At 33.4% G+C, this 23,678-nt stretch overlaps 1 protein-coding gene across 1 annotated transcript in view; it reads right to left on the bottom strand.

Moving 5' to 3' along the window:
* LRP1B (LDL receptor related protein 1B) overlaps positions 1-23,678 on the bottom strand; it is a 2,002,169-nt gene that overhangs the window by 105,721 nt on the left and 1,872,770 nt on the right. Inside the window, exons 74-78 of the mRNA XM_059394361.1 lie at positions 18,470-18,595; positions 17,593-17,730; positions 15,962-16,096; positions 12,165-12,284; positions 10,310-10,551 (exon numbers count right to left, since the gene is read on the bottom strand). Of these exons, the coding sequence (XP_059250344.1) occupies positions 10,310-10,551; positions 12,165-12,284; positions 15,962-16,096; positions 17,593-17,730; positions 18,470-18,595 (761 nt within the window). The remainder of the gene's footprint in view (positions 1-10,309; positions 10,552-12,164; positions 12,285-15,961; positions 16,097-17,592; positions 17,731-18,469; positions 18,596-23,678) is intronic.

Here is a 23,678-nt window from a genome sequence, read left to right as displayed (position 1 = left end):
CATGCCTTAAAGAGACAAAAGAAGTTGAACTTATTGGACAAATCATGTATCAATAAAAAAGGGAGTTAAGATAGCAATATAACACAAAGAAAAAGAATCACAGAAGCAAATGTTGATACTGTCTCCAAAATCATTAAGTAAGCATCTTGTGGATGAAAAGAAATACTCAGTATATGTAGGATATAGATATATGCATATGCTGTATAAGTTCTTTATACAAAAGTTCTTTATGTACAAATTTGGCTCCTATAAAGAACTTTTGTATAAAGAACTTACACAGCTCAACACCAACATGCCAAATAGTTCAATTAAAATTTGGGCAGAGGACATGGAAAGACAGATTTTCAAGGAAGACATACATATGACCAATAGCCACATGAAAAGATGTACAAATCATTAGGAAAATGCAAATCAAAATCACAATATCACCTCATGCCTGTGAGGATGGTTAAGATCAAAAACACCAGAAAAAAATGTTGGTAAGGATGTGGAGAAAAAGTAACCCTCTTGCACTGTTGGTGGGAATTCAAATTGGTATAGCCACTATGGAAAACAGTATAGAGGTTCCCCCCAAAATTAAAAATAAAATCACCATATGATCCAGTAATTCCACTAGTGTGCATTTACTGAAATAAAACTAAAACACTAATTCAAAAATGCATCCCTATGTTTACTGTGGCATTATTACAATAAATAAGATATGGAAGCAACCTGAGTGTCCATCCATAGATGAATGGAAAAAGATGTGGTGTATATATACAAGAGAATATTACTCAGATATAAAAAAGATTTTGCAACAACGTGGACTGACCTAGAGGATATAATGGTAAGTGAAATGAGTCAGAAAAAAAATACCATAGGATTTCCACTCAAATGTAAAACTTAAGAAACAAAACAATTGAGCAAAGAGAAGAGATGAAAAAAACCCAAGTCTTAAACATAGAAAACAAAGTAGTGGTTGCTAAAGTGGATAGGGGGGATTGGTGAAATAGGTGAAGAGGATTAAGAGTTTACTTATCACGTGATGAGCTCTGACTAAGGTATAGAATTGTTGAATCATTCATTATATTGTACACCTAAAACTTATATAACACTCTATGTTATATACTTGAATAAATATATTGGGCTCTTGTAATTCAATGTAGCTCCTACATCAAACATATTCAGATTGTAAATGTGTGTGTGTGTGTGTGTAAATAATACATGATGCTGAGTTTCATACATCACTTTCTGGCTAGCTTCATTAAAATTAGTTTCCTACTGTCTTATTACTCCCTACCATTCCAGTTCCCAGATCCAAATAGAACCTGGAATAATCATGAAGCCACCTTGAAGGAATTTCCTAGCCACTCAACTGACATTTTAGATGACAGTCAATCTTTCTGGGGCCTGTCTCTTCAAAAAGTAACAGTTGGTTCAATTTTGAAAGACTCACAAAAAGAAAAGTTTATGTAGGCTAAGATCTATAATGTCTAAGCAAGACCAATGTTAATGACTGCAATGATAATGAAAACAAGGTCTTCTGAATAAAGGAGCTTCTGTTTACCAGGATAATTAAGAAAGGCAAGGGAAAGAGCATGCTTGAAGATTCTGAAATGAAGTTGCATTACTGGAAATTAAATATGGTATATTTAATGGCTAGGAAAAAATGAGTGTTGGTGGTTATATATGTATATGTTCATAGGTGTATAAGGCAATGGGAAGGGTGTGGTGTAAGATGAGATGCAAAATCATAGAGAGGCTTATAAACCAATGAGTATTCAATGGAAATCCATTGGAAAGATTTAAGTGAGAGAGATATGATGATTACATTAATATTTAAAAATTTTTTTGGCTATAATGAGAAGAATGGCTTAGAACTGGGGATGAGAAGTAGATACAGGATAATCAAAGGAGACTTACTCAATGGATTTCAGAAATGAAAATGTAGAATTGTAATCTAAGTTTTAATGAGACAAAAGTGGATAAAATGGGATATATCTGGAGATAAAAATATTTGATCTTGTGATGAATTGAATACTAAGGATGAGAAGAATAAATTGTAAAGTATAACTTTCAAGATCAATATACTATTGTCACGTTAATTCATTGTTACCAAATATTTTCAATTAATTCATTGTTTTTAACTCTTTAAAAATATTATGTACCTACTTCATGACAGATACTATTCTAGATGTTAGGATTACATATAGTAATGGCCAAAACAGCAAAAATTAACTGCCATCAAAATTTACTTACAGCAAAGAAATTTACAGAGTAGCTAATAAGCATAATAGGTAAGTAAATCATATAGCAATTTAACAAAGATATGCACTGTGAGAGTGAAAAAAAAAAAGAATATTGTGTTGAGGATCCAGCGTGGGAGAGGACAGTAGATTGCAATTATCAATATATTATGCATTCAGTAGATGGAATTTGAGCAAATTCTTGAAGAAATCTAGAAATTGAGCCATACAGGATATCCAACCTGAGAACATTTAGGCCAAGAGAACATTTCAGGAAAGACCTTACATTAATAGGTACTGATGGGTTTTACAAATACCAAAGCATCCCTGGAGAAGAGTAGGGAGAAATTAATAGGAGATGAAGTCAGAGAGGAGACCAGATCTTTTAAACCCTTGCAAGACATGAGAAATTTGTCTTTTTTAATGGGGAACCACAAAATATCTTTGATCAGAGATGTCTTGTGATCTAATTTATGTCTTAGAAGATGTATTCTGGCATTGTGCAGTGATTAAGAAAGTAGGAAGACCAGTTAGGAGGCTACTGCACTAAATCAGAAGAAAAATGATGGTGGTTCAAAAGTAGGTACTTAAGGTCAAACTGATGTAAGGTAGTTAGCTCCTAGAATATGTTGAAGGTACATTCAACAAGATAGCCTGATTTGAAAGAAGAAGGACCAATAGTAACGCGAGGATTCTTTAAAAAAATTATTTATTTATTTTGGGGGTGAAGGGCAGAGGGAGAGAAAATCCTGAAGCAGATTCTCCGCTGAGTGCAGAAGCCCCATGCAGGGCTCAATCTTACACCCTGAGATCATGACCTGAACCAAATCCAAGACTCAACCATTTAACCCACTGAGTCACTTAGGCTCCTTGTAAGTCCAAGCTGTTTACTTTGAGCAAATTTAATTTATCATTAAATGAGACTGAGAAAGTAGATTTTGTCAATCAAGAGAAGTTTATTTTTAGGCATGCTACTTTAGGAACATTTTTAAAACTACTCTACCTCCCTATCCCTGGGGAGTCTGCTTAAAGATTCTCTCCCTCCCCCTACTCAAGTGCATTCTCTGTCTCTAAAATAAATAAATAAATCTTTAAAAACTCCAAAAGAAAAAGCAAAGTAAGCAGTTGAACAGAGCCTGATAGCAATTTGGTAGTTGTTAGCATGCAGGTACATATTAAACTATGTAAACTTTATAAGGAAGCGAGAAAAGGTAGAAAAAAAGAGGATCATGGTCAGGGCCTACATGCATTCTAATATTCAGAGGGAAGGAGAAAAGATGAAGTAAAAAAGACTCAGGTGTGAGAGAAAGTAAGAGACCAATAAAATAATAACTATATCAGTGATTCATCTTAGAATCATTTTCTATTCAGAGTTATTATTACATAAAATGATGTAACAGACACAAAAGATCTACTTAAAGTTTGTTTGGAAAGACTGATATTACTATGTAGAAAACAGTATCTCAACTTTTGATATTTCAGTCAGGATCATTCCTTGTTATATGGAACTAGCCTATTACTGTAGAGTTCTAAGCAATCTCATTGGCCTCTACTTTACTCACCAAAGATTAGCAGCACACCTCAGATGTGGCAATAAAAAATATTTCCAGACATTGCCAAATGTCCCCTGCAGTGGGGTGTCATTCTCAGCTGAGGACCACTGACGTAGAACCACTGGGTGTTCTCTGATGTCTGCTTCCTCTGCAACTTTCAGCATTTATCAAGGTCCTTAACTAATATGTCACAAAACTTACCGAACACCTCCTTGTCCTCATTTACTCGATCTTTTGGCAGTGCTAGAAATATAAGCTCAATCTCTTTCTCAAAATAGTCTCCTATCTTAGTTTCTGTGACACTACAATTTCTTCTATTTTCCTAATGGACTTCCCACTCACTGTTGTCATTTTAATCTGGCTTCAGAGTTTGGTTCCAGTGCTTTTTTATGTCACCTGAACTCTCATCTTGCTAATCTAGTCAGGCTTCATGGTTCTAGACATCTCTCTATTCTTCTATTCCTTAAAATCTCTAATCCAGAGACCAAGATCAAGCCTTAAATACACCATTGACTATTTGACAACTCACTTGGATTTCTTACAACCCCTCACTTGGAGCTCAGAATTACCATGACCGAAAGTGAACCCAGAATTTATTATTTTCCCTATTCATCAAGTTGTAAAATCTAGGTCTTAGGTACTCCCTATTCTCCTATTTCTTACATCTATTCTATTTTCAAACTTTGTTAAACTTCTACTCTCTCCCTCCCATTTCACTGAGACTATAATATTGTAACCTCCACTATTTTTGCACCGACTTGGAGCACAATCCTCCGATGTGATCTCTTTCTGTTCCAGATTTTCTCCCACCAAATCCATTCTCTACATAAATGTAAAGTAGCTGTCTTATACATAAATAACATTACTTTCTCCTTATCTTTTAGGTCTTTGCTCAAATCTCTTTAAATGGGCCTTTATGGACCATCCTATTCAAAGTAGTCTTAACAACAACTGAGTTTTTCTTTCTTGGTCCATTCTGTATTACTTTCAATATAATTTTCAAAATTGGAATTTTTGGTATTTATTTATTTATTTATTTGTGAGTTTACTTGACTTTGTCTTTGTTCTCCAGAATATAAGCATCATAAGAATAAGACTCAAAAAAAAAGAATAAGACTCTTATCATTTTGTATCCTAGGAACACAACACTAAACCTAACAAACAGAATTTCTTAAATAAAGCTTTGGGTATGAATGATAAACTTGACTAGTTCACCTTAAAATGCTGTTAAATATGTTCAATAATATCCTTAGGATTATTAATTGTGGAATCTTATGTTTTATGTAGTCCTACAAGATCTATGTTCAATAAAACTTTAAACATTGATCACAACTGTTATAGAACCATTTAACTCCAATAAACATATATTGTTGAATGCCTGTCTTATGCAATCAGCAATGATCAAGTCACAAAATGGCAATAACTTCATGATTTGATAGTTTTATTTTTTTCCAAAGAAATCAGAATAAATGATTTTTGTTGTTAAATGGTTTGAATAAACTCAGATGGTTTGAAAAGTATTCTTGACAAGTAAGTGTAGATAATTTCAAGGTAAAGTTATAAAGATTACCATAAATTTATAAAAATAAATTAAAAAATGGAAAAAGAAACTATCAATTTCTACTAGTTTCCAAAATCCTAAAACTAGACTTTGTTTTTGACAAAACTTGTGACACACATATACAGACATAAACTTATTTGTGAGCACACCTGCATACCTCTGCACTTGAGTGTGTGTGCATGTATGTGTGTGTGTGTGTGTGTGTGTGTGTGATGTACACACAAACCCATATATAGGGGTTTGTGGTTTATAGCTAGGACCCCAATTAAAGATGGAAACCTATTAAATAAAACTTAGCTGGATATTTCTTAAAAGCTTTCAGGGAAAAAATAATTGCCTAATCAACTTACTGAAGAAAAGATATGATTATTAATGAATAAAACTATAAGCATGTTCATTCTGAAACACTCTTTTGCATAATAGAGAATATGCCAAAAATGGTATCTCATTTTCACTTCTCAAAATTAGATAGATCAGATAAACCATTTGTTTTGCTCTGGAATATTTAGCTCTTTAATGGTAAAAATCTAATCTGTATTTTTAAAATCATTTGCATTTCTCCAAGCGTTGACCTATTTTATGGTGCTTGTCATCATGTACTTTGCTGTACAGCATTTCATACTAGAAATGATAAATTGCCAGAAAGTATGTACAATTGTTATATAATGCTATCATATTCTGTTCTGACTACTAAAATTCAAATTCAGAAATCTCATTATGCTTTACATATAGATTGAATCATGTCAGCCTTTTAAGTTTTAAATTATTTAATTTTCTTAAAGGAAAAAAAATTATCTATTTTGTATAGCCCAGGGGACTAGAAAATTATAAGCATTTCTATCTATAAATAACTTAGACTGTATTTGAAATTTAAATTTATAATCATAATTAGTATTCAAGCCATTTTCACAGATTACAGAAGAGTATTCCCTTCACGACTTCCAAAAAACATCATATTGAAAATTATCTTCCTTTGGAATGGACTTCAGTTAACATTTAGTTGTCTGAGTAATATTCTTCTGATTTCTGATACAACATATTTTCTACACTTTACTGAGATGGAAATATGCCAATATTTTCAGTTTCTCCGAACATGCTTTCAAGACATCCTATTATCCCATGGCTAACTTCTTCCATTTGGTTTACTGATAATGGGGATTTAACTAAAGTGCCCATAGTTTGATTTTTGTATTTTTCTTTCTTTCACCTCTTGGTTCAGAAATGGAAACTGATGTTCCATATTCAGCTCAGGGAAAAATCTTTGAGTTTCATTTTCCCCCGGGTGGGGAATTCACAAGTCAGTATCATTTACTATTTGTGTTGTTGGGGTTAATGTAGAGCATGTAATCAGCCATAATATCTGGCTTGCTAAAATGTTAACACAGAGGCTCCTGGGGGTGACTGAGGGTTTAGGAGAAGGGTGTAAGCCGTTGGAACACCAAGCCTTGCATGATCACTCGGTAATTGGAATATCACGGGGAGTTACCTTCCCCTAACCTTTCTTAGCTTAGACTGCTGGCTGCCCTGTGATCTAAGAAATGTATGTATTGTCCCTTAGACTCTGTTTAGTAGAACGTGTAATTAGCATACCGTATCTTTTTTTTTTTTTTAAGATTTTATTTATTTATTTGACAGAAACACAGCTAGAGAGGGAACCCAGCAGAGGGAGTGTGAGAAGGAGAAGTAGGCTTCTCACACAATAGGGAGCCTGATGTGGGGCTCAATCCCAGAACCCTGGGATCATGACCTGAGCTGAAGACAGATGCTTAAGGATTAAGCCACCCAGTTCCCCCAGGCATTGTATCTTCCCTGTAAATAGATCCTCTCAGTTTCAGTAAAACCCCAGGTCAACATCCCCTGCTTGAGAAACAATGATAAGGATTTGTGATTATCCTGAAGGGCCAATAAAAAAGAGTGAAGAGCAAAGTGTCTTCGTTTCTGAGTGAAGACCTCCTTGCTTTCTTCTCTCCTTTAACAGCAAAGTTTGGAGTAATTTCATCTGTTGGTAAAGGCATTGCTGGCCATTCCTGGCATTGTGTCAAAACTGAGAAGATGCAATAGATTGTATGCTCATTAAACTACTGGATGACTAGCTGATGACTGATTCAAAAAAAAAAAAAAAAAAAAAAAAAACAGATACCATACATTGCAGAGTAATTCAGCAGGGTAAAGAAATCATCAAATCTTTATCCATAGGCTGTATTTCAGAAAACAAATTTTCCAGGTAAACAACTAGATAGACATAAACTACGTCACGCATCATTTGGAAATCATATATATTTACTCTCTGGAAGGGGCTTTAGAAATTTTCTACTACAATATGATAGCTGTTTTTGAGATAAGTAAGTTGAGACACAGAGATGTAACTGTTCTTTCAAGTTAAAGTCTAAATTTGGTTACATTCTAGCTGCATGGCCATAAATGAGTCATTTACTCATCTAAGAATGCATATTAATTATTAAGAATGTAAGAATGGACTTATTCCAATATTTATAATATTGAGGAATCAGAATTACAAAAAGATTTAGGAAGCAAATAACTGCCCTCATCTGTATAGTCTTAAGTTTTGTTTTATTTTGTTTGCAATGCCTTGATTGGAACTTTTATGGAATGCTGAGTGGCTAAGAACATGGTCCTAAAACTCATGGCCCAGAGGTTCCAATCTTATAATCTTGACATTTGACTAGCTATGATGGAATCTTAGAAACTGTACCCTAGTGTTACCCACTTTCTTCCTAGTGAATCCTGTCATTCATGACTAAGTCTGAAAAGAGAAAAATAAAGTCTAGAAGATATAACATATGTAATCATTACCCTTACCTTGGCTAATTGAATTTAAATTTAAAAAAAAAGACAAAATGAAGTTTCATATCCTATTAGCAAAAGACTAATCTAGTAGCTTTGCCATCATTTACAAAAGATTCTATACCATAGTTATAAAATTAAAAATTAAAATATATAAGGGGAAGCCTGGGTGACTCAGTCAGTTAAGCTTCTGCCTTGGGGTCTCAAGTAACGATCACAGAGTCCTGGCTCCCTGCTCAGTGGGAAGTCTCCTTCTCCTTCTCTGTCTCTCTCTACCCTTTCCCCCTCTCATGCTCATTCTCTTTCAAAAAACAAACAAAAATAAATCTTAAAAATAAAGGGATATATATAGGTAAATATATATAATACAAATAAAACATACACATTTATATATTTCTATGTATAAGAATAAAAACTTAGTTATCTAACTGTAAGCAAATTTGGCTTTGGGTTTAACATAACTTTTTTTCACTAGAAGATACTGGTTATATATTAATTATTAATCTCCCCAGATAAAACTAAAATAATTACCAAGTAATTTTTACTGAAAAAAATCTACCAAATGAAAGATGTATTTTTAGAAAATAAAATTCAGAGAAAATTAGGTTGTAAATAATTTTCATGTAATTATATGCATCTTAGAGAAGAACATCTTGTCAATCATCAACACTATCATTGTCATCATCAGAAGCAACATTGTGGTCATCACCCCATTAATAGCAAGCATCTAGAGGGTACTTATCATGTGCCAGGAACTGTACACATAGTTAACAGTTCCTGTATACATATACACAAGATTAAAAACCCAGGCGATGTAACTCCATAGTACATACTCTTTATAACTTCATTAATAACAGTTACCTTGGGAACAAAGTTTTTGCAAAGCAGTCTTGTGTTCCACAGATAATGAAAGCTAAAGCTAGGCAAGACTGAACCAGCTTTTTAGTCTGATAGCAAGTGAGTAAGTGAAGGAAGGCAGAGGGATCTACTAAATTTTATGGCTCTCTCCTAGAACTGCAACTTAAAGGTATTGTGTAACGCTCACTGTGTTTGGCAGAGGATGAGTTGAATAGTCTGGCATATATATATATATATATATATATCTCATATGATATATGACATATATATGATATATCATATTATATCATATATATTATCATATTTAAAATACATGTATATATTTTGCTCTCAGTGAAATTAATCTAACCTGAATTAGAAAGGTAATATAACTTCATTAAAACCAGATTACAGCTATCTACCTGATAAAAATGTGTTCCAGATTTCTATTAAATGGTATTCATGCAGTTCAAATCTTTATGGGTGATACTACTACAAAGGATAGTAAGGACTTCCAGATAGGTTCCTCTGATTCTTTTCAAATACAAAGATTCAATTATATCCTACTGTGACAGCACTTGACTTTTTGGTTGTATGTGAATGGGCCAGGCCTCACAAAAATAAGTATTTATCTGTAATTTTTCTCCCTGGTTACCTCAAAATACAAAATACACAATAATTGACATGCCCTAAAGCCAAAAAAAAAAAAAAAAAGGTAGTCTACAACCACAAATCTAAACAAATGCTCTAGTTTATTTTTCTCAAAAGGAATAACCATGGTAATCAACATGTCCATCATACACCAGCAAATAATATCACTCTGATTTGGATGTTCCCTGAAATATAGTTATCAGGAGTCAGAAGAAATGGTTACACAACTGAGTTGATCTCTTGCCCTAGAAGAGTGTTGTATTTCTGATATTGCTCAAAATGAAATAATATTCCCTGCATGTTTTAAGTTTATTTTCTAACATGAAAACAAAGTAATGATTCCCCACCTCATCTCATAATGAAAAAAAAACCTCACATTATATAATGTTATAGAATATAAAATATAAAATGTACTAGAAATATTAGGTATTATTCATTACCATTCTTACATAGCTAAAGCAAAGGTACTTAAAGAAAAACATAATATCATGCAATTAAATTATATGCAGCTGTGAGAATAAAGTAGGGAAATTCTTGATTTCTGTATAGGGAGAATATTGGGAGAAATAACTGTACATATTAATTACATCCTATAATCAGATATTGTGATTGATAGATTAAGAAAATAAGGAGGTGGAAAAGTATGAGCCTTCAAATAGTCAATGTTATTTACTTACAATCAAGCCACTCTTTGCTTGCCTTTTTTCTCTGCCATGGATCCTTTTGTAGAAAATTCCGCCTGGATTAAACTGAGTACTCCAAATAATCATATCTCTTTGATAATATACATCCATCCCTGTTATCCTTGAATTATGTTCAATATGAGAAATTTGTTGATGATCGCCACTGTAGTTGAATGGATATATAAAACCCAGGATATCAGTGTCATTAGCAATGTAGAGAACTTGATCTTCAGAGCCTGGAGATTATTATAATAAAATACAAAAATAAAGTAAATTTCAACTAATGTAAAAGCAATAATTATACTTTTAAATTATCTTTAATTATTATTCTTAACAGTTTCTTGTTCAGTAAAAATCAACCAGCTTTGTACCATACTATAGTCTCTGTGACGTATTTCTAAAACACACTTACCTAAATTTAATGAGAGTTATTGATGTAGGTTTTCCCAAGACACAGCTTACCTTATGGCTAGGAATTAGGTATTTGTGGTAGATATTCTTTTCATAAAGAGGGATTTCTAGTTGATAAATTGCAATACATTATGTTCTAATGCTTTGATCCTCAATATTCAGATGTTATGTTGTGTACTCATTAAGCCTCAAACATTCCTGAGCATTTAGTTTATGCATCCAATTCATCATTTTCTTAGGTTAAGAAATGAAAATTAAGAGGGGGAGAGTCTTCTTCTAATATTCATATATCTCAAATATTCTTCTAATTTTATTATAAAAATTTATCAGGATTTACTACATTTAAGTATCATGTCAGTATTATTTAGCATCTTGCTAGTGGATCCCTATAATCTGAAGTTTTGACACCTACAATAAAATACTAATGTCATTTGTATATTGAGACAAGTAAAACCCTAAATTTTTAGGAATATATTAAATAAATTATTAATGAGACCATGAAGATAGAATTATATATACACTATCTTCAAATTAGAAAAAATAGACTATGAATTCTAGTTCAGCCCTATGGGTTTAATGGTTCTTACTTGGTTATGTTTATCTCCTCTATGGCAGGCACTATTCTACAACTTTCATAATTTATCTCCTCTTCTTATAGGAAGTAGAGATTCATTTTTCCATTTTACAGATGAGGAACTGAGGCTCAAAGAGTTTCTTAGCTTCCCCAAGGCCACAGATCATAAAGGCATAATGCTAGGATTCAAATTCAAGTACATTTACCTCTCTAGCCCATCCTTAATCCACTATATCATGTTGTTTTCCACCTGTAATAACTGTTTTATTAACATTGTCCAATCATGTCCTGTAACTTAACAATATTTGTTATAATATTATTTAGTAAAAACCAGAGCATGAAAATTCATAAACAAAAAAGTTCCAAATACCTGTTTAAGTTTTAAAAATGATATTTCTAAGTAAAGGAGGTCTGAGTAAAGGAGGCATGATTTTATTTCAAAACCTTTTAAATTCTTACTCAAAATTCCATTCTCCTTATAGTGCTAACCTTTAACCCTTTAAACTGTTATTTTTATCCATTATATAATAATATTTTTCATATACACTGAGAGCAGAACATAAAGAGAGATGCTTCATATTCTATCACGTTGGCTTGTAAACTTTTCCCTTCTTCTGACAGATTTTTTAAACATGAATGTGGTTTTAACAATAACCACATATTTGATAATCATGTCTATAAATCATCCCAGATTAGATTAAGAATGACAACAAACCAATTTCGTCAATTAGCCAATATTAAAAAGAGATTTTGTTATATTTTCAGGCATGGAGCTATTGCTAAAATATAATATGAAGCATTGTTTTCCCCATAAGATATTTATAGCAGTTATAATAGAATTTGAAATAACTGTTATAATCTTACCTTTTGCTATGCAGGTGTTATTCTTTTCCTGAAAATTCTGGTCACACACACATTTATATGACCCTTCCATATTGATACATTGGTGGGAACATGTGCCAAACACCAAACATTCATTAAGATCTAGAAGAGAAGAGCTCCAAATAGCATCATCATACCTCCAATTTCCGTTTCTGTTCTTTCCACATTTAAAAAAAGACAAATTTACTTTTCTTCCTTCAACTTATTTCTATTTCTTTCACTGTCCTTTTAAAACTCTCAAGTATATGATTTGCTATGTCATATTTTCTGACAGTAACAATTTTTTTTTTTTTTAAATATTTTATTTATTTATTTGAGAGAGAGACAGCGAGAGAGAGCATGAGCGAGGAGAAGGTCAGAGGGAGAAGCAGACTCCCCGTGGAGCTGGGAGCCCGATGCGGGACTCGATCCCAGGAATCCAGGATCATGACCTGAGCCGAAGGCAGTCGTCCAACCAACTGAGCCACCCAGGAGTCCCTGACAGTAACAATTTTTACAATAGTTTCACCGTAATAATTCATCAGTTGTTTGTACACTGCTTTTTAATCCACTTAACACATTGAAAGAGCCCTTTCAAACTTCCCTAGTATTTTCATTCATTCAAACACTTCTTGAGGTTTCCTTTTGAGACTGTTTCTGATTACCTACCTCCATACATTTGTACATATCATATACTGTCCTATAAGCCCCTTGCCCACCTTGACCTAAAGACTTTTTATTCATTTCTTAAGATCCACATGCATAAAACCTTTCTTGTTCTCTACCAACGTACATCCATCCCACAGTTTCTCTGCTGTTTACTATCTGGGTGTTTCTCTCTTACAGCACTATATGTACTATATATTATATATGTAGTCATATATACATACCCCCTACTTGACTGTCAGCCCCTGGAGGGCATTAATTATTATTAATTTTTTTGTCTGTGTGTTACATAATTCCTGGCCAACAAATGAAGATACAGATACAACTGTAACACACTTCTGGCTTCCTATATACAAAGAAACAGTGTTACAAGAAGGGCTATGTGAAATAAACAAAAGCAACAAAACCCTGAATGTCTACAAATAAATGGATACATGTGCATTATAAGTAATAAATAAACAAATCACAGGCAATATTCTGTTGTTTAGCACATGCCTCTAATTTTAATGGCTTATGCAGAGCCAGCAATAATGTCAGGTGACTCTAGTGAATTACTACACTTTCTCTATTTTCAGTCAGCTTAATTCTTCTGCTTTTTTTTTCATGTCACCCTAATTATGTAATAAATCTGTGAAATAAATCCTTCTTTTGAATTAGAAAATTTAAGAATAAGCACAGCAATAATACTCTTTCATTTAGTTCTCAACTGTGTTCTGAAGCCTTAGTGGTAGAGATCAGGACTTTGCCAGGGACACTTGCAAGGACAAGGGCGAGGCTCAAACACAGGCTTTCTGATTCCTTTGTGTCTACTATGATACTTTGCCCAAGGTGAACTTAGGCACTCAATGACAATTCATTTCTGTGTTCCATTGAAATATAGGACAAAGAGGTAAAGAAAGCTGTATTGTTAGTGAATACCATACCAGGGACAAAGCAAAATGCATTTTGTTGGCACCTGGCCTTCAAAAAGATATTACAATAAATACATTTGATTGTTTGACATCTGTAGCTTTGAACAGCATGTTATTTGATCTTTCATTTCCCTTTGATATGGAGTCAAAATAAGCAAAAATCTACATGATTTCATAAAAATTTCGGGCCCCTCACATGGCCCTATATTGTCCAGAATCACCATTTTCTCTTCATCTCTATACTAATGCCAGGGGGTCCAGCTCGTTCAGTTTGTAGAGTATGTGAGTCTTGATCTCAGGGTCGGGTATTTAAGTCCCATGTTGGGAAGAGAGATTACTTAAAAGTACACACACACACACACACACACACACACACACTAATGTTGATACTGTGGGCTTTCATAAGGGGTGGAAGAATCTCACACATGTCCAATACATAGAACAGTGCCTGACACAGAGCAACTGTTAATCCATTGCACTTCTCTGCTGTTTTCTATAATTTGTCTTCCCTTTACATATTCTAATTAAAGCATATTGGCTTTAACATCACATAATGATTTCTTAGTCTCTTTTTGAGTTATATATAGGGAAAGCACAAACACATTTGAATTTTTTGAATTATGAACCAAAGTCATGTCTTTCCCTTCCTCCATACCAAATCAAATTGCTTTTCCTTGCTATCAAAGCTTCCTTTAATAAGGATACAATTTTTATTGGAGTGCAGAAGTTACTAATTTGCACAAAAAGAATACTGGATTTGTAGCAACTTAAAATGAAGAGAGAAGTTGCAGCTTTTATTTGACATAGAACAATTAAAAATACAGAAAATTTTGAGAATTATGAGCTTTAAATATTAAGTTTATAAGGAAATTCAGCCCATTATTCATGAATAAATTTTAGACAATTAATGATATTGAAATTAAAATTTTGAAGAGGTTGTGTGTATATGTGTGTGTTTATATATAATTGATAGAAAGTTTCTGGGGAAGAAAGAAATAATATAGCCTTGAGAAATAACTTACTTCTTAAATTAAAATAGAGAAAACCTATGGGTGCTTGGGTGGCTCAGTAGGTTGAGCGTCTGATTCTTGATTTTGGCTCAGGTTGTGATCTCAGGGTCCTGAGGTTGGGCTCCATGCTCAGCAGGGAGTCGGCTTAAGATTCTCTCTATCCTTCTCCCTGTGCCCCTCCCCCTGCTCACTCTCTCTAAAACAAATAAATTAATCTTTAAAAAATATATTAAAAAAATAGAGAAGGCTGTTAGTTTTCAGTGCTCGCTCCATATTAATGGAGAAATAAAATGCCATAGGCAATTCAAACAAGTATATAATCCAAGATGTACGTAAATATGACATGGCCATAATTCTTTCCCTTTTGGGTGGATATAATTAATTCACTTCAATAATCTCATTTTGATTGACACAAAGCAAAAATCACTTTTCTTTATCCAAGAATAACATGGACAGTAGAGAAGGCAGATGGTGGGTGAAAGCATTTTACAACTTGAATTTACAGTAGAGAAGCCAGCCTTAAACAATTTAGGCTTGGCTCTAATCACAATAACATGAATTTTAATGGAGAAACTGGCAGTAAGTACATATAAGTCTGTATTTCATGGCTCTCTCACTAAAGCTTCGATGTATATTATATTTACCTATAATTTACTATGAGATCCTGGCTATCCTATCATGCTCAAATTTTAAATGATCTCAAGTAAGTTGATAGAGATTTCTTTAGATCCTGTCTTTGAATTTTAGAAGGCATTCCTAATAATATAAAGCACTGTTTGAGACATGGTGTTAGGACAAAAGCCCACAGTTCTCTCAAAGTGAATTGCCTACTGCAGTACGGCAAATGCCACAACTCGGGAGAGATGGGTCATCATAAACATGTTCTTTCACGAAATGTCTCTAATTCTCCAATAGTTCCTGAACCAGCAATTTTTTTATTTGCATTTCAAAACAGAGTTGTAACAGTACAATTGAAATTCCTGCAGGTCTGAATCTGCTATAGAAAAGGCTTTGTTGTCTCAGAGATGGTTAGCTTAGCCATACAAACAGGCTTTTGACCCCAGGGACTTTCACTCTTGTAGGTAAAACGGTATCCCGTAGATACACACCAATCTGATGAAAATCAATCCCATGTCATCTCACAATTTAACAGCCTGTGAGTCTTTTATAACCTAAAGATTTAAGAGCAAGCTGTTGAGGAAATGTACTATACCTTCACACTGTCTGTTTTTCATGTTTCTCTGAAATCCAGGCTTACAGCGACAAAAAACAGATGTTTTTATTTGATTACAATATGCATCATCTCCACATGGATTCATATTATCTTCACAGGTATATTCAGCGGGAGCTAGGATTTAAAAATACCATCAAAACTAATATGATTCTAATTCCTGAAGTGGGAGTTTACATTTTTTTCTTAACTTGAAATTATATTTATTATTCTACAGATAAGTATTTTTTGAATTTATAAGATTACGACCTTCTTTCTGTCTAAGTCATGATTTCTTATGAAAGTATAGAAGCAGATAAAAAGCTGAGCCCATTTCCACTGAATATAGTTTCAGACCAAACTGCCAATAGCTGATATTTACAGCTGTTGACGTACACTACTTGTGGAAGGAAGTCGAGAGCCAATGTTTCTAATAACAGGTTATCATTACAAATGTTACGATGTATGAGTACTATATCCTTCTCTAGGAAACAAAAGGTTTCCTAGAAGCTCCCAGAGATGTGGGCATTAATTGCTAACCTAAATTTAGTATTCAGGAATTCAATCAAGGGTACTACCATGTTACTCAAACAAGTAGGCTAAATCATCAGTTCTTAAAGTTTTTTAGCCCAAAAATATATAGGAAGAGCAGTATGCGCCAGTGGTCAAGGGCTGTTAAACAACTTACGACAGACTATGTGTTATTTGCCATTCCCAGCATAGTAATTACAATTTCATAGCTTTATCTCTCATTCCAGAAAACATTTTAGAATGCAAATAAATGAGAGGGACATTATTGTAAAATAGATGTTGAATTATCTGTTTTTTACTTACATATATCAAATTATTTTGAAATATGAAAACTTTATCAGAATTATAATGGTTATTGGTCCCCACCGACTCTTGAATATTTTATAATTAATTAAAGTACACCACTGGAATTTCACCTCAGCCTTGAGGTATATGTGGCCATATTGTGGGAGGTAATGCTTCATCAACCCAGAGGAACAACTTAGATGCATAAATGAGAAAAAGTGAAAGACCCCATAATAGGAAGGATTTTATGACTTTTATAAGCAATCTGAATTAGAGTCATAAGTTTGGTTATTTCTCTTAATATGAAAAATGAGATATCAAACATTAAACATGAAAATAACCAAGCTCTAATAACTCAAATAGCATCAAACTCCAACTAAATTAAACAATGATGTCTTCTTTAAGAATAACTCAGCAATGGATTAAAATCTTAAAACACTGAATAAATTACTAAGACCTTTATTATATTTCAACTAAATAACATTGTAAGAAAAAATAGTAAATTTATATTTTATGAAATAAAATTAAGGAATATAGATATCTTTGCTGATAACAAAGTCTGCAATTGGATATTGAGATCTCAGATTCAGGTCTAACAAGGGTACTCACTGTGAAAATGACCTTTCCCACTTCATACTTTCTGATATTAATTTAAGTGGCATTCTAAGGTTGCATTGGTAAGGGCTTACCAAAAAGAACGTACACTTAAGTACATTTGTGAAGAGTGATATTTTCTCACACCAGTAGAGAAAATTTTAGTCATGTTGAAGGAGAATTGAACTTGCATGTTGCTATACTTTAACAGAAACTAAACTTACTTATTCTGCAGCCTTGCTCATCTGAACCATCTCCACAGTCATCAAGTTGATCACACTGGAAGTCCATGGGGATACATTTTTTATTGCTGCAAGTAAACTCATCTTTTTTACACGGTCTTGCTTTATATGTAAGCTTACCTATAGAGTCATTAAAAAATGATCAGTACTTCACAGAATCAAAACAAATTTATTGAGTTCATTAACACATTCAAGATTTTATTTGAACAGTATGAAAAACATGGCTCCACAGTCCTTTATTTGAAGGTCTTGGGCCAAATGAAAAATGTTTGGAAATTCTGGACTTTTAGAGGAATAGCAGTGTATTTACCCTATAATAAGTAACACTACATTTCCACCGGAAAATGTCTGAATATTCATCCTAAGTGAGACCTTGTTCTTAAAGTAATAAAAACTGCTTCAGACCAGTTCAGGTCAGGGTTTGTCATCAAATGATTTTGCCACACACATTAGTAAAGCCTTGGTTTTAAAAGTTTTGTTAATTTCCTAATTGTGAAGAAGGAATTGTGTATACAGACATAAACTCCTTACTAACACTCTCCCCTCAAGGAGCTGTTTAACAGAGAACATTTTTAAACCACTGTTTTTTCTCTCATGCAGTATTTTCAGAAATAAACTGTGCATCATCAATGGAGATTTACAGACTAGTAGAGAGTTTGGATAAAGCTGCACAGCTCTACTATTCAAGTGAATGTCAGCAGATTATTTTTCATACTTCGTCAGAAGATCAAGTGTCTGAAAAAAACACTCTCAGACATGCTACATGGAAAATACTTCTTTGTCATTTTTTGAGCCCCCAAACCATGGTATTATCTTGTAGCTGTCACTAAATCAATTATTTCACATTAAACGGATTTACCACCACAGTGATCTTCATCGGAGTTGTCCCCACAGTCATCAATCCCATTGCACGTTTGCTCAGACTGCAGGCAGATTCTGTTATTTCTGCATCTGTAAGGTCTTGTTGGGGGACAAAGAAATTTGGCTGAAAAAAAAAGGAAAGAAAAAAATCAAAGCTGCTCCTTTGAGTACACTGACTTATGAGGAATGATCCCCTTCCTTTTTTTGGGGGGGGTCTTCCTTTCTTTGTTTTGTTTCGTTTTATTTATTTATTTATTTATTTATTCATTTTGTTTATTTTATTTTGTTTCCTTCTTTGCAAATCCATAATCTGGCTTTTCTGAATAACTTTGTTTGTGGAAATTGCCTTCATGTAGGTACTAGAAACTGTGTGAGAATAGAAGCTATGATCTTAGTTATTTATATTAACTACAGAAAAGAGTACACAGCTGAAATGAAATGAAGTAAGAAAAAGAGCCAGACTTCATGGTCTCATTTCCAGTTGCCTTATCTTAGCTGACTTCACTTGGTACACCAAATTAATTTATGCCTGCAGTTTATAACAACATGGCAGGACAATTAGCTATTTGAAAGAGCAATTTCACATAGAGAAGATCTTGAGCAAGCATACGTTACAGGTCCAAATTTGAAAATAGGTCTTCCAGTGGGGGGGGGGGATACTATGACTGTTTTTCTTACTCTGTATCTCTGTAAACAAATGCATAAATATGTATTTGAGTCACATAGGTGATCTTTGTTATTTATGTTTAATTTTTGTGGGTATATGTAGCCTTGGGGGGGGGCAGTGTGTGTGACTTATAATGACCGCAGTGAAAGCCAGAGAATTTTATCCTTGTCCCTTCTATCATTATCTAATTTGAAGACTTCTACCCCTAGAGGAGGAAACCTCTCATGACACTTTATCTTTACATGTGGAATACTCCAGGTGTTTTCATTGGTTTCTTAATCTTTTCATTCTTGAATTCTTTGCTGATATTCTCATAGATTTACTTGATACTATACCCTTAAAACTTTCAATTCACTATCTAATTCTAGCATCTCACAATTGATTATAGGATGTTCTCTCAGGAATTTCAAATTCAGTAAATTCAGAACTCCATGCTTTATCAGCCTTCTCCCCAAACATAAGCTTTGTGTTATTTCCATGGTTCAGTTAGTAGCACCATAGCTGTAAGTCTGGGGTTATTCTAAATGCCTTTCTCTTATTGACCTTCAGCTCTTACTAGTCAACAAATCTGGTTGATTCTATCCCCAAATTTGCCTTCTTCTCTCCATACATATCAGTTATAACATTTCAGTTCTGCACTATCTTTTACAGAGAAAACTGCAGTACAATCCCAAATATCTCTATTTCATTGCCCAACCTAAAATCTTCCAAAAGGCACCAGAGCAACGCACCTTGGACATTAATCTGATCATCTCTTCCATAGTTATCCAGCATTTTCTGAATAAAATTTAAGACACTTCACCTGCCATAATGGACTGATCACTACTTTGTCCATGCTGCTCTTACAGACAAATCCCTTGTCACTCTTAATATTCTAGCAATACTACTTTATCAGCTTCTTAAATATGCCATACTCCTTCTTGCCTGACCTCCATGGTTTAATTGAAATCTGGTTCCCACTCCAAGCATAGGTCCTCCTCTTCAGATCTTTTAGGAATATCTCTTAAATTTCTCAAGCCTCATGTTATCTTATATTTAAATACCCCTTAATTTCCTACTTTAGTTTTCAGAACTTTGTTACTATACCTTATATTCAATTTTTAAAAATAAACTGAAAAAAACCCCTATTATTTTGATAGCCAGTCATTTGATTAAATATCTTCCTTATTGCTATTTTCTCATTGGCCTTATAAACATCATCCCCTCCCCAGTTTACTAATGTAGCACCTTCCTTCATCATTATTGCTCTCTGTCCAAACTCATTTCAACATTCTAGATGACTTTAACATCTACATGAACAAACCAACCAATAACTGTGCCTCTTAGCTCCTTGAGTTTTTCATACCCAGTAACGTTTTACTCTAATTCACCTAAGCCAGCAAGTATCCTAGAAGGTTGTGAAGATTGGTAGATTCTAATATATTTCTCTTCTTAATTTAGCCAATGACATTTCGAGTTGCTTGCAGGTAAGAATATTAATTGATCTACATGAGTGCTGCTGGATATACTATTTCCTCCAACGGCTTCATTTACAAAGTCACTAATCTGAATGCTACAAATTCTGTCCAGCATTTCTTACTTTCCCAAATTTTTAATTCAGCCAGTCTCATTAAATCTTTTTTCTGTCTTAGGTGAAACTTTAGTCCATTGATAGATCTACCTTTTCCTATTCTCCAGTGTTTTTGTCTTTAGTTACCTCTGCATTGACATAAGATCCCATGCTCCATCTTTCAGTTTACTCAGTTGACAAATATTTATTGGTAACTTATTATATGTTCTAAGAATTCATTTAGAAACTCACTTTAGTACAAATAATCTGGATTATCTGGACCTTCTCTCTTTTTCATTTAGTTATCTAACAAAACCTAAGCTTAGAGGAATAAAACCATCTGCTACTCCAATGTCTGCATTCTGGGAAGACCAGCAACATTGCAGATGATCATGCCACAAGACCAACTGATACCACAAATATGAATATAGATGGGCCCTAAATATTACTTGGAAATCATATATATCTATATCTACATAGATATAAATACAGATATACATGTATATATATATAGATAGATAGATATAGATATAAATACAGAGAGATAGCATATTAGTCTCTTACCCTTTGCAATAACAATTTAGATCTGTATTCCTTTCAAATTTTCTAAAATAACCACCTTCCATATTCTATATATGAATATACTTTCTACTGCATATATAAAAATGAAATAAAATGGTGAATTTGTTATCACCTCATTATATCATTGGACATCTGCCCGCATCTATAGACAATCTATCAATTCATGTCAATATTTTTAATAACAGAGAAGGGGTGACTACTCTTATCTAAAACTAAGTTTTCATCTGCTCTGAAGCCCATTTTTTTCTGCCTTTTCAGGAACCATTCCATCTTTCTTGATACATTTCATTACCTTGATATTTCTTTTGCCATACCTTTTTTTTTTCCCCAAATTCTTTTGTGGTAACTCACCTGTCTCTTCCAGCTGCTTATATTTATTTAGAAGTTTGGTGGCACTCAGTATTCTATCCTATCCCCAAAATAATAACAGTATCTTTTAATTTGGATTGTTCAAACTGTAGCTTTCTGAATTCCTCCTTAAGTAGAGTTCATCTTATTCCTCTCCTCCTTATCTGTACATCTACTTAATTCCACCATTGCTTAAAATATAATGTATGAAAATCTGATTTGTACAATCAGAGTAAGATCTTGTCAATGAGAACCATGTGCTGTTCTTTTTTCTTTTTCTTTCTTTCTTCTTCTTCTTTTTTTTTTTTTTCTTTCTCATTCCAATTACTTAGCACAGTCCCTGGTACATAACAGCTTGACTCAATGTTTATACTGATGACCTAGGGGAATGTAAAAACATGCACAGCATCAAGCTGTTTGTATTTTAGGTTTTCCAGCAGCTGTGTGGCATGTCACTGAGAATAATTTCCTGGTCCTAGAAGTGGTCCTGGGAGTATGACACTGGAGCCTCACATGGTTAATTAGCAACCATTTCCTATTCCACTCACTAGCTGTGTGTTGAAGTGGAATAGAGAATAGGAAAAATATATATATATATATATATATTCTATATATATATATATGCACATATATGTATACATATACATACTTTATAAAAACAATTGATTCTGGCTTAATATTGGCAGGTGAATTTATATTTTTCCATGGATTATAATTCAGAAACAATATAATCTCTGGTGATTTTCTAGAGTCCATTGTGTAAGATGATGTTGAATTAAAACTGAAACTTAGTTATATTTCTCATTAGTTTTGTCTACAGAGAACACTCTCCAAAGACTGTCATTTTTAAGTTTTAAATTCCTTTAAAAATAAAGCTTCCTCCATGCTTTGGATATTTTATTCAATTGGTTTTTTTTAAATTTATTTTTTATTTATTTTCAACATAACAGTATTCATTATTTTTGCACCACACCCAGTGCTCCATGCAATCCGTGCCCTCTCTAATACCCACCACCTGGTTCCCCCAACCTCCCACCCCCCGCCACTTCAAACCTCTCAGATTGTTTTTCAGAGTCCATAGTCTCTCATGGTTCACCTCCCCTTCCAATTTCCCTCAACTCCCTTCTTCTCTCTAACACCCCTTGTCCTCTATGCTATTTGTTATGCTCCACAAATAAGTGAAACCCTATGATAATTGACTCTCTCTGCTTGACTTACTTCACTCAGCATAATCTCTTCCAGTCCCATCCATGTTGCTACAAAATTGTAATGTAAATAGTCAATGTCATCGTCTATCAAAAAATATTCTTTTAACTTGGTGTACCAAATAGGACAAAGAATTAAGTATATATACACTCATGCTATGTCTTCTTTAAGTCACCTGAAGTGCTACTTAATTATATCCAAAGTAGTAGTATTTTTCCTTAAATTAGAGGTAAAATACACTTTTACTGAGATTAGATACAAAGAATGAGAAGAAGGAACTGAAAATGTTTGTTACCTAGAAGAAATCCTTTACTTGGTGATATAAACAGACATTCGCAGTTGCTGGTTGCGTAAGTACGCTCCTGACAATTATCAAGAGTCAAGAGTAGCTTGAATTTGAAGAAGCAATAACTTTTGTTAAGATTTTCAGATTGAAAGGTTATATAACTCCTAATTGCAGTTCTCTGCCTAAGTCTCTCTCTCTCTCTATATATAAATATATTAATATATTTATAACATAGGACATATATGAAGAAATAATATATGCTATATTTAAGTACATTAATGTATTTATGTAATAAAATACATCCATATACTTACATATTAAAATATTATCAATATACTTCCATATTATCTCCATATATATCTCCCTGACATTGGTCTCAGTGGTGGGTAACTTGTGGGGCTACATGATTTTATTATTCACATTTTGTCCATGTACTTATCTGTCCCCCACAAAAAAATGTTTTAGCCTCAGTAACCAATTTGGTACAAAGCCGAGTCCTTATATGAACCTCACACAATTCAAAAGCCAAACCACTATAAGTCCTCTCAGATAGGCCATACACTATCTTT

Source organism: Mustela nigripes, chromosome 3 (genome assembly GCF_022355385.1).
Source record: "Mustela nigripes isolate SB6536 chromosome 3, MUSNIG.SB6536, whole genome shotgun sequence".
Classification (NCBI taxonomy): domain Eukaryota; kingdom Metazoa; phylum Chordata; class Mammalia; order Carnivora; family Mustelidae; genus Mustela; species Mustela nigripes.
Note: the sequence above shows the minus strand (reverse complement) of the source record. Positions and strands in the feature narration are given on the sequence as shown.